General features: G+C 37.7%; 1 protein-coding gene across 1 annotated transcript in view; it reads right to left on the bottom strand.

Moving 5' to 3' along the window:
• Window positions 1-595: 595 nt before the first annotated feature.
• IGSF10 (immunoglobulin superfamily member 10) overlaps window positions 596-13,559 on the bottom strand; it is a 453,826-nt gene continuing 440,862 nt past the window's right edge. The window contains exon 7 of the mRNA XM_044070544.1: window positions 596-4,813. Within this exon, the coding sequence (XP_043926479.1) occupies window positions 2,887-4,813 (1,927 nt within the window). The 3' untranslated portion in view covers window positions 596-2,886. The remainder of the gene's footprint in view (window positions 4,814-13,559) is intronic.

Below are 13,559 nucleotides of genomic sequence, written 5' to 3'. Positions count from 1 at the left end.
GTTCACAGCCTAAAAATAATCTCTCATAGTAAAATGCAGTAGAGACACTGCAATCATGCTGAAGTCCATTTAGAAAATGATTGTTTTATTAACAACAGCAGTGTTTCATAGGAGTCTGATTTGAGGCAAAGGGGTTATTACTAATAAAGTTAAAATATCCCTTTTTTCCCCTGTGACCATGAGACACTTGCCCCACTGCAGGTACATGTTAAAGCCTGTCCTGGTGTTTGGTTGAAATGATGTTCAGTTTATCAGGATGAATTTCACGGCAGACAGTGCAAACAGAATCACACACACACACACACACACACACACACACACACACACACACACACACACACACACACACACACACACACACACACACATCAGTTATCTTCTTTCCAAAATCTGTAACTATAAGCAATCAAATAAGAACCAGTCATTAAGCACATATAAATGTCATGGTGGTTATGCCACTGCAAATTAAAATACATTCCAGTAACTAATTTAAGTTCATCCAACATTGTTTGTATAACTATATGTCAATATGACCACTTAACAATAATATGGAACAAAATTACCTGGGCAGACTCTGCCTCTTTATTATATTCTCATTACTAAGCAGCACTGAAAACTACATTTCATGAAAGTAAAAATTCCATTCTGACGAAAAATTAAGTATGACTGATGCAAGGAGACTAGGTCAGCGGCATTGTATTCGAAGGTAAGGGAATTACATTTTGTTCAGGCACATTGATGTCACAGCTTTCTACACATGATCTAGCTAGCTTGTTTAACAGAACGCAAAGTGAAGCGCCGTGGAATGGAAAACTGGTCACAGGTCCACAAAACACTGCAAATATTTCTTGAAAGGAAAGTTTGCTGCCTGCATGTCATCTTACAGTGGTTACAAAGTGGCAGATACAAACTCAGTTCACTAAAATAAATTGCAAAAAAATGCAGACCCTTTGTACAGTTCAAACTGATGCTGGTGTAGTAGGCATTTTGTCAGAGTTTCTTTTCACTTGATTGAATGTGCCCTTATAACCTTAACCTTATAAACATGCTTTTAATGTGTTTTCAGGTTTGAAGATTCAGATTATTTCTTTAATCCAATTGAAACTTCATTTAGTTGAATCTTGATCAGACATGGAGGAATCTCTACCAAATCCTTTTTTCCATTGGCATATTGATGCAGTAATCAAGCATGGGATAATAAAAGCTTACCCTCATCAAGGGTGGCAGAGGTAAACAGGGATAGCTTTATATTTTTTACAAAACTACTGGGAGTAAAGTCAACTGCTATGAGGGAAGTGGGTTGGTAGTTTAATGCAAGGGATTAAGTCAGTGAGCTGTTAAGCTTCATTGTGAAGTCTAGGTTTGATTCTTTTGGTCTACATTTGCCTAAACCTGTGCTAGACCAGTATTCTCAGCCTGCTGCTCTTAGAAGAATGTGTGTACATAACAAATAAATAAAACAAAAATAAAATAAAACTGGGACAGCCTGTTATCAAAATGGGAAGGGGAAAAAGGATGTACAAATAAATAATACAAATGCATTGTGTCCTTGGTATAAGGTGTTGCAGAATATAATGTGATACTAATTTTCAGGAAATAAAACATGACAAATGTTAATTTGAAATATTTTAAGTATCTTAGACTAAAGTGTGTTGCTGTGAAGAACAACAATAAAAAACTTTTCTACAAATTGCTTAGGACGATTCTTCATAGCATGTATATTATAAGCAGGTACCCACCCTGTTTGCAGAAGCAAGCTTTTGTGTATAATTCTTTTATGCAAGCATTCTTATTCCATCTCCAGTGTAATACCATGACTAATTTACATTAATATAACAGCATACTGAGAAATATGTATAGTACACATTACTGAGTAATATCTTCAGTTGAACATTAGTATACCGAGATCACAATTCCTGCCTTCTTATTAAACAACATACTATTTTATCATATTGGATCAGCAAATCCTCTTTGATAGTTACATATATTAAAACAGTCTTATCCTAAAGGATCTAGATAATTAGTTTATTATAATATTACAAAAAGGAAGATGATCTATTGTTCTCAAGCTCTGACGTCCGTATTAATATAAAAATCACTTACTTTTATAATTATATTAAATATGTCTGATCACACCATCACAGTGTTACTGATGGATATTGAGATATTATCAGAGGTGATGATTCCAGTGTAAAAGAATAGGATAACTCACCTATACATAGTATTTCAAACGTTTTGCCCTGTAGCCATACTTATTACATCAAATGGTGCAATCATCAGTCTCCATAAAACATGTTTTCCTACATTGTGTTAAGCTTAAGACATGACACTTTCATTATAATCTATTTTCATATTACTTATTTGTACAAATATACAATGCATTTATTGGACAAATATTTAATCATCAAATGTATTTCCAAATAAAAGTATGCAATTACATTTGAATGTGGCATTGTTATTGTCAACAAAACTAAATTATGTCTGCATGTTTTTATTACTTTCTATTAAAAGTAAGCATATAAAAATAGACTTTATTATAAACTTTAACACAGAGTCATCACATATTATAAGGGTATGACTATTCAGGCAGGAAAAATGTCTTTATCTATAGAATGGTACCAAGGAGTGATTTTCCAAATATGTCCTACAGATGCAAAATTGATTCGAATGCAGATGTCATTTGAAAAAGTTTATTCTGTTCAGGATATAACCTTAAGAAATACTGTCACAGTATTTCTGCCATGTTACAGTTCTTAGAACATATTATTTTCAGCATATTGTGATTTAAAATGATATAAAACCAACAGATTATTAATTTAAGTATCTGTATATGCGTGTTTCAAAAGTGAAAATGGTTCACTGATAAGAGATTTTGATGAACAGCTCTCACAGTGTCCTTCTGCTTGAAATAACCTGGAGATATGATGCTCGAATGTCACTACCTAGATGATTTTTTGCAATGCATCTGTAAGTACCAGAATCAGAAGGTTTTGGATTTGGTATAACTAAGGTCCCTTGTGGATGTATTAATTCATTTCCTATGGATCTGCTTGCTCGTACAGTTGAAATGACAGAATGGTTTGGTAGTTCCCATATAATTTCTGGTTTAGGTATTCCAACAGCAATGCAATTAAGCTGGACTATTGCTCCTGCGATGGTGTGAACTGCAGGCGGTGGTACATTGGTAATGCGAGGGGGGTAACCTATTACGATTACTGGTACTGTTATTATAGAATCTCCAGCCTCATTTTGGGCTTTGCAAATGTAATTTCCTCTGTCATGTACATTTGTTTCTCGAACAACTAAAGTGCCATTTTCAAGTAACATATACTTTCTGTTAATTTGAGGCCTGTCCAAAGTATAGCCATTTGGAAGGGTCCAAGCAATTTTAGGCTTTGGAATTCCACTTGCAAGGCAATGAAGCAGTAGGGCATCCCCACTAATGCTTTTAATCAAACCTTTTGGATGTGTGTAGATAACTGGCTGCTGCCCAACTTCCAAAATAATCAGCTTTTCAATGTAGCCCACTTGATTCCTTGCAGCACAGCGGTACTTTCCTGCATCATGCTTTGTAGGATTATAAATTATGAAGGTACCATTGCTTCCTATAAAATATTGAGACAGTTTTTGTCCATTAATGAATCGTGTTCCATTTGGTAAAAGCCACACTATTTCAGGAGGGGGATATCCATCTGCAGAACAGTTTAAAATAGTTGTCTTTCCAGCTCTTGTTATTACTTTTTCATTGAATGGATTTTTGAACAGTGGTCTTCTTAGCATATCTATTACCTCTAGTTGGACTACCATTACAGTTTCCCCGCCATCATTCCGTGCCACACATATAAATTCACCTGTATCAGATGGTCTTACATTACGAATTTCTAAAGTGCCATTAAGGTGTACCACAATTCTACTCCCATAATATGGTGCTCTCAAAAATATGTTATCAGGCATGATCCACATTGTTTGTGGAGGAGGATTGCTTTCAGCTTTACAGTCAATCTGCTTTCTCGAGTGTTTAACAGCTGTGTCCTTTATTACGGTTTTGTTGATATATAAGCCATTTATTATGGGAGGATTGGAAATAACTTCAAACACATAAGGTTTGGTGTCATCACCAGCAGCATTTCGAGCTATGCAGAAATATTCACCTGAATCAGATAGCTTCACATTACTGATCGATAATGAGCCGTTTACATGCAACAGGTACCTATCGATCGATGATGAAATAATATCTCTTGAAGGTAGAAGCCAGAATATTTTGGGTTTGGGCTCACCATTTGATTCACAGTGAAAAACTGCCATATCTCCAGCCTTCACTCTTACATTTGTCTTATGCCTTTCTTTTATGTAGGGTTTCACAGAAACTACTGAGATGTGTACCTTCATCTCATCTTTGCCTACTGTATTTTGGGCATAACAAGTATAATCTCCTTCTTCAGCTATTTCTACTTTATTTAAATAAAGAGTGCCATTATCAAAGAGGACATACCTCCTAAAACGTCTGCCACTATCATCAGCTTGCATTATGTTGTTGATCAGTGTTCCATCTGGCAGGCTCCATGAGATATCAGGTTGAGGAGAACCTGTAGCTTTGCAGTCAACTTGGAAATCTTTTCCATATGGCACTTGCTTTTTAAGATAGTGTTTGTGCTCAATTTTTGCTGGTTTCGTTGTAACTCTGACTTTCATCAAGAGAAGGTCATCACCTATATTGTTCCTCGCAACACACAGATACTCTCCTGCATCTTTTTCTGTAACAGATTCAATAATCAGTGTGCCATTATAAAGGACTGTAATGCGATTTCCCATTCTGCAATGAAAGAGACATTTTTAGTTGAAAATCATAAAAAAAAAATTATTTATCTTTCAATTACTTTACACAGATCCTTTGGAAAGGCTATCTCTTTCTAATTAAATATTCATAAGACTGTTGTTAAAAATTGAAACTGTGGCATTAAGTATAGGTATAACAGAAAAAAAATACAACTATGCAAATAGTTCAGTATAAAAAATGTATATTTAGCTGTTCTAAACAGTTATTTTATCCCATTCATAGTCAAAATGCAAATATCTAATAGTTTGTTAATTATATGTACTCTTTAATGTAAAGAAAATGGCCAGATTCTAAAACATTTACTCTCAGTGTAAGTGACTTTCTATGGTGTAAGCTTGTCCAAATTCCAAAGGGCTTGTTCTCAGTGTAAGAGATCTATTCTGGTGTAAGGCCCATCTATAAAGCAGGCTAACACTGAACTCCAGACTCCAAAAGATGTGTTCTCAGTGTATGTGACCTATGCTGGTGTAAGGCCCATCTATAAAGCAGGCTGACACTTAGCAATAGACTCCAAGAAACTTTCTCACAGTTTAATTAACTTATGCTGATGTACAGTGAACGTGGAATGGAATTCTATAGTTACAATACCAAAACTGTTCACCTAACGTGTCACAGAAATTAACTCAAACAACAGAGCAACACTCCTTATACTCAAATATTAGAATAAATGGTTAACACAGGGCACAAGCACTTAATTTTGAAGGGGCAGCGTAGAACTAGCAAGCACTAGTTCAGCGGGGAGCCTTTACCTGACAGGAAATGAAAGGCAATAATTCATTAGTATCTGTAATAAGGTTAACCTAACTGTCGAGAGATTCCAAAGCTGTATGTCTAACATGGGAAAAATTAAATAAAACAGCATAGAAACACTCCTTCAGCTCAAATACTAGAGTAAAAAGGCTGACACAGGTTACAAGCATTTCAGTAGTAATTTTGAAGGGGCCAAGTGGAACTAAAGAACCACTAGGACAGCTGTAAGATCCTTCTGTCAGGAACAGAAAGAAAGAAAACAAATCCACATCAACTGAACTCCCTGTAGAAACTCTAGGGCTGCAGTAGCAAAGCTACACACGCAACTTGTCAGAAGTATAACGACAAATAGCTCAGCAATAGTCTTTATCTCAAATTAGAGTAAAGTACTTGAAAGGTTATCATTTTAGCAGTACCAGCTTTACTCATCCTATTATTTTGGAGTATTTTAAATGTAATAGTACTTAATTAGTGATTGTAACATCTGTGAATTGTTCACTACTTTTATTTGTGTTTGCAGTACCACAACATTTTTAATTCAAGGACAGTTTGGCACAATAATTTAGCTGGTGCTTGCAGATCCATAATATGTTCACAGGATATATGCAACCATTGTAGCATGGCTTATTGTGTCGTTTAATTCAAGTAGGATAGTGAAAAAAATTACTTTCACATCATATTTTGAACACATATGAAATGGTTATAACATTGTTTATGCAACAGATTAAATAGGGTGGGAAAACAGAGTATGGCATTAGACCTGGTAATTTAACTCCTTGTACGCGTTGCTCGAAGCCTACACAAGTTTACGTGTTAGCGAGATGAGCAGCAGTACTAATCCATTTTCATGCTGCTCATCTCACACAAATACAAGCAAGTTTTTGTCACCAGCAGCAGTTTTCTGGGCCTGGAAACCACACAGAGCAGAATGAGCACAGAAAGAGGATGCATTCAAGTTTGTTTACAACCAAATTTGCTTGTCAAGATTGTGTGGACAGCCACAATGACTACCAGGCATAAAAATATTGCAATACAATCAATAACAACTCAGTAAAGAAAAGTGTACTCAGTGTAATATACAATACAAAAAAAAATAAAATAAACGAATGAAGGGAGGTAGGTTAAATGAGAAGGGCAAATACAAGGAAACGTGCATGTGGCAAGGTAAGTGAACTGATGAAAATGGGCAGAGACATGTATGATAGGAATGAATAAAGAGTAAGAAGGCGTGGTAAATATGTCAGTGTCCCCAAAGTAGGATATGTCAATGTAGGTACACTTCCAGCAAGTAAGTAACATAACATTAAGCACATATGCAGAGTACGTACTGTACCTCCTGAGCAACTATATTATGATATAAACACACATTACAGTATATATAGGGGGTTGGGAGGGTGGCCTAATGGTTAAGGTGTTTGCCTTACAAACACAAGGTGCAGGGTTTGAGTCTCAGAAGGGATAATTGGCTAGGCTTAAAATGGCTCGCAAGGGCAGTTAGCTTAGTACTAACCTATGAACCTATATGTGATGGTCACACAAGGTAACATGCCAATGGAGGTGAAGGGTTGTGATATAAACATCACTAGCATACTCACTGGAGGTGACATTTAGCAAGGATGTTATATAAATTAGGCGTATATGCATATGCTGAAGATCTGAAAAATGACTTACTTGAATATGACTGACAAGTCCCCACAGCTCTCAACCAATAGCAACAGACTCCTGGACAAATGTAGAGAGAAAAACAGGCCCAATCATGCACACTTTTACAGTATTACCACGATTAATCTGCAGCATTGACAGAATGTGTTGAGTGTGACTTATCATACATGTTCTTCAGGAACAGACGTCTACAACTGTAATGATTGCCAGTATTATGTAAGTGAGATTCCTCACTTGTTGTTGTTGTTGTTGTTGTTGTATCTTTCGGCTTTTCCCGGTTAGGGGTCACCATAGCGGAACTCCGGTCCGCTAATGATTGGCAGTAGATTTTTACGTACCGAGTTGCCAGCCCTGATGCACAACCTTCAATGAAGGTACACCCATTCATGCATGTCTCCACACAGAAGATGCTTTAACTGAGAATCGAACAGGACAACGTCTTACTGTGAGGCGACAACTCTACCACTGCACCAACACTATTCACCACTCCTTCCCTAAAAATGACCAATTTATGGATGGTTTAAGAGGGAGAGTGTTAAAAGTGGAGTTGAAATTAGGGTCAATCAGGGTCAGTTGATATGTTTTCCTGACACATAAGCCACAATCACTACATGCATGAATCAAACACATGCCATCAATGTTGCCAACGGGATGAGCTTTCTGGCTGCAACAAAGACAGATGTATCACACAAGCATCTAGTAGAACACCTTGAAGGGAAGTCTCCACTGTCAAATCCTAATGGGTATGCATCCCAAAGAATAGTTCTGTATGACCTACCACATGTGTGTGAGCTCAGTGTGCCAAATGTGATACACTTGACCAAAGCATCCCTTGCTGACATAGGTATAACACATACAAACGTCACACTATTATGAGTGGATTCCTTAAACACAGCTGTGTATTGCATGCATCTGACACAAGAAATACCAATGGATATTATCTGAAGGATCAACAATTGATGTGGGAATTAAGAAGTGATCCATTATAATGAATGGTAAAGCAGTATGTGAAAATGATGGTGATGCATCAATTATGCCCATGTGCACAGAAAATACAGCAGTGCAAAGTCAAGTGTCAATGACTGAGGAAGCTGTTGCTGTAATATTGTACACATACCAAACAATGCATGGAGCTCCCATTATAAGCACATGTCAAAATTCAAGGCATGGGACACATGATGACTGTCCCACAGACATTGCAATTCAAAATGTTGTACTGCCTTTAAATCCTGGCATACATCCATATGTGTTCATGCAAACTATCAAATGGCAATACTGATGCGATGTAGTGTTACTTCTATGATGCAGTACAGTCACAATATAGCTGTACATATGCTACAGTCACACTTCATAGGTTTATATATTCATAGGCGATTACTAGGCTAATGGCCCAACAGAGTAACAATCTTCAGTAGCTAGGTGAATGAACCTCACAGAGGTATGAATGCATGCTATGGTATGTAATATCAACTATGTCTGTCCATGACAGTCATGGATACCAAACCAAGAGCAAATTTACAATTACACATCCATTGATCTAGGTCATGCATGGGGAGGGTCAGTGAAGGGCTTTGCTTTACATGAATGGGAAGCTTGCTCCAGGGAAGGTGTTGTCTCTGAGAGTTGTATCTATCTCTCCAACATGATTTACTAATGTTAGAGGCTAGGTTAAGATCCTTGGAATGAGTGACCCTCATGCAGTTTGATTAATGAATGTGTAACATTTCCATGAGGGCTGGATTGTACACCTGTCCTGTAGGCCAGACACAGATTGCCGCTTAGTAGTCTGTATGAGACAGAATACATGTACAAACTTTTTCTATAACCCGTATCTTCCAGGAGAGAAAACTCTGGGTTTGCTCCAGCTATTGCAGATGTCTGGTGAGGTACATGCCAAAGGGTGCATTATGTTCAATTATTTGTGTGATGAGGGCCAAGAATAATGGCATTATAATATCCTTTGATATGTATGCCATACCCTTACTTAATGAGTTGTGCCACATTAAAGGACTTTCTCACCACTGTGGACAGAGGGTAGTTGAAATTCAGATTAGTATCAACCTGAGTATCCAGATCACAAATCACTGGGTCTACTCTTTGGGGGGGGGGGGGGTTGCTATCTATATTGTAATTAAGTTGGGTATTTGCTTTACAAAATGGAATAGTTATTACAGTTTTTGCATTTAGTTTCTCTCAATGGCTATGGCAATGATCATTTGTGTACATTGATCGTACCTGCAGTATATCCATATCATTCATGTATTCACTGATTGCCCCCAGTTTGCAGTCATCCATAAACCTGGTCAGCCAAAGATTGTCTACATTTGCATTGGCTTGTGAGAAACAAATACTGAGCTGGAAAGAGCCTAGTAAAGAACATTGTGGTATGGCCATAATGACTGGCCTCTTGCTAGCAGTGAATTCATCCAGTTTCACTGTATGCGTCCTGCCAGTGAGCCATTTGGCTACCAACCTGGTGACATAGGGGTTTATGCTCAGTTGACAAAGTTTCTCTATAATACCTGAGTGGGGAATTGCATCAAATGTCTTTTCCAGGTCAAGTTAAGCAGGATGCACAGTCTTTCCTTCATCCATGGTCTTGGTGGCTTTCTCAAAGAAGTCAATCACATTTAACAGACATGATCTATACTTAACTAATCCGAACGAGGTTGGTACCAGAGTCAGGAGATTAACTATGTTCTTGTTTATAAGGTCCATGATGAATATTTCCATGGCCTTTTAGATGAGGTTATTCATGCTTATTTGTCTATAATTCCCTGTGTATGTTGATGGCCCAGTCCCCTTATGCAGAGGAATGACTTCTGCTATCCACCATTTTGCCAGAACATAGCCTATCTGAAGGCTGTGGTTAAATAAGGATCTAAGTAGGTGTGGTTGGCCAGGTTTGAAGTTATGTCAAAGCCAGCCTGTTTTGTTCTTAGTGCCCATCAATGCCATATTTTACCCATACAAAGGGCAAAGATGACCTGATCTTTTGAGATAATACACTGAGGAATGGTAGCAGGTATGCTTTGGGTGATGACTAGTAGGGACAGAGTGTTTGAAGTTTGATCCAAATCTTTCCAGTAGAAGGTTGTCTATTTCTTCTGGTTGAGTATGGGTGATGCCATACACAACCAGCTTTGCGCATAGCTGAACATTCCCCTTAAGTTTTCAGACATGGTTACAAAATGGTTTGTAACATCGCCTCCAAATACAACCTTTGGTATGACTCACATGAAACACAGTGGAACTGTTAACACTGTTGTACAGCCAACCTGTCTCATGTCATCATTACATCAGTTGTACATCATATGGCTGTATGTTTATTAGTGGAAATGTGTGGGTGAGGGCCCTGACACCATATATAGACACATTACAACTGAAGTGGATGCGGTTTATGCAGAACATTTAATGACACAAATGTTGACAGTCCCACAGTGATGCTGTGGAACACCTGAATAATCCTTGTGAACAGTAACACAATTGTACATAAAATGAATTCCCCAAGGTTGCAAGTGAATCTGAACATGTTATATGTTTGTGTATAAAACAACATTACAACATGTGGATGAACCCAGGTGTATGTGCCCGTGTAATCAGTCTGACGTACTATTGCTATATGTCAGATAACACTTCCAGATGCTATGTATACACATGCACACCTGTGCCATACTGCAGTTGTCACTGTGATGGTTGAATGACAGCTGTGTAGAATGTTGATATACTCCACTACAGGAATACATGTCTTAGTAATGCAACAATATACATAGCATCATCTCATGTCAACAGTCTTCAGGAGGCATATTACTACAGCTGATATGGAATGAACATGTAATCAAATGGCAGCAGTGGCCATCAATACAATAGCTTACATCACAGAGTGGAATATACTGTTGTAGGGTTACAGTACATCCACACCTCAACATAGCACGTGTGGATTACAACAACACTGATATGAGCAATCTTCAGACAGTCATAAGACATTACTAGGCTAATGGTCAAAAGCACATAAAATCCCAACCATTATTATACCATTTAAAAAAATGGCTATATCCAATATGATGGAAGATAGTAGGGTATGTGTGTATGTCTTTGATTTTTTACATACTGCCTCTGTTAATATGTGACATGTGCACCACCCTATGACAGAATTAGCAATCACACATCAAGTGGTCTGGGGATGGCTTGTAATGGATAATGAAGGTGCTCTGCCTCACAATGTGTGTATGCATCTTTGAGATGATGACAACTTCAGTGTTCCGCAACAAGAAAGTTATGTAGAAAGAGGTAACATAGGACATTGGATTCATGTGGCTACATAAAATATTCTTCTGAATGGGAGTCAAATAAAGAGAGATTGAAAACATCATACAATAACCCTAATACACCACCAACCACAAGGCAATTGAGGTCAAATTCAAATGCCGCACCTGTGTAGGTATACAAGCTGGATTCCATACAATGTAAGACTAGCACCACCACAGATGTCTGACTTTAACAGTGCCAAAGAGCACTTTTTAAGGGATGACATCTGCTGAGAACAATATGTTTTAGAGGAGTGTGTGATATAGATGTGGACATACATCAGGATGTAAAATTGTCTTCAAACATATAGCTGAATGAACAGACACACACAATGAAACTGACTACTATGATATAAGAACCCCCCTACCTATCTAGTTACACAAGCTAGAGAACACATTTTTTATGCTAGCACCAGCATAGATGTCTGAATTGAATACCGTCAGAGTACACTTTATAGAGGATGACATCATCAGTGTATACTGTGATCAAGATGTTAGAGGGATTGTATGACAGTGATATTGACTCATATCCATTGTCTCCAGACTGATAGTTGAAGGAACATATAGACAAGTTGACTGCTGTGAGATTAGAACCCCTACCTATCAGGTTATACAAATTATAGAACAGATTTTTTTAATGCTAGCACTACAGTACAAGTCTGGTTTTAATAGTATCAAAGTGCACTTTATAGAGGATGACAGCATCAGTGTATGCTAAGAAGATGATGTTGGAGGATTGTGTGAAAGAGACATGGACACACATCCTGATGTAAAATTGTTTCCAGAGTGATAACATCCCACAAACACATGTTAAACTTGACTGCTGTGAGATTAGAACCCCAACCTAACCAGTTATAGAACACAGTACTTTATGCTAGCACCACAGCACACATCTAACTTTAGCATTATCAGAGTGCACTTTATAGAGAATGGCATCATCAGTGTATGCTGAGAAGATGATGTGGTGAGGGCTGTATTAAAGTGCTGTGCAGTCCTGTACCAGTGTAAAAGTATTTTCTGAATGATGCTTGAGAGAGGGTAGCAAGACCTGGAGTCAAGCTGTGCTGAGCTAATAGTAAACTATGTCACATATTTGAAACCGCAGGACATTGTAAATCTACTAGTAGATAAATTCAGGCCTAATTGCACCCCCCTGCCAATACTCTCAAAACAAATATTTGTATCTAGACACCACTCAAACCTCACAAATACAAGTCGTTAAGCCGCTAAGGCCAGGACCACAGTTTTTAAGGTGCAAGATAACATACTAGACTGCCTATTGGTTAACCTGAGATATGACTTGCCAGACTCCCTACAGAAGCTATTCAATGTTAACATCAAAACAAGGTTTATGCCAGAGGAACTGAGGATAGCAATGGTCACTCACTTGCACTAAGGTAGGGCTTCAACAGACCTGAGTAATAATAAACCCACAAGTCTGCTCAGTCACATTTTTAAGGCTATGGAAAGGATCATTACAGAACTAATAAATAGGGATACAGGTAACCTACGAACTCTCAGCTCAACCCAGTTTAGATTCACCAAGGCAGGTCCTCCCCACTTAATCTGGCTGACTTCTTCAAAAAGTAACTGAGGCAATGGAAAAAGGTAAATCACTACATTATGGATATCTAGCCCATGCAAAAGTGTTCAACACCATTCCACTCTCAGACATCATAGATAAACTCTCCCAGCTGTTAACCCCTATGTAGCTCATTATCAAATTAGTTCACAAACAAAACCCACAAAATAAGCATTGGTGGCTCTACCCCATAATTTAAACTTGTCATTAAATTTAGAATAGAGGTGCCTCTCGATTAAGTAGAAAAAGGGTAACATCAGAGAGCTGAAGGCACAGAGTAGATGGAAATTACAGGTAATAGCATTTAAATTGAGATATGACTATTCTAATTTGTCTTTATTTTCACCGTAGGATGAGGACTTAGATCAGTTCAAGCAGGAATGTGCACACAGCACTGGCAGCAGAGAGATTTTCCGGAAAG

This window comes from Protopterus annectens, chromosome 4.part1, assembly GCF_019279795.1.
Source record: "Protopterus annectens isolate FY-2018-M chromosome 4.part1, PAN1.0, whole genome shotgun sequence".
Taxonomy (NCBI): domain Eukaryota; kingdom Metazoa; phylum Chordata; order Ceratodontiformes; family Protopteridae; genus Protopterus; species Protopterus annectens.
This window is presented reverse-complemented; position numbering and strand designations above follow the sequence as displayed.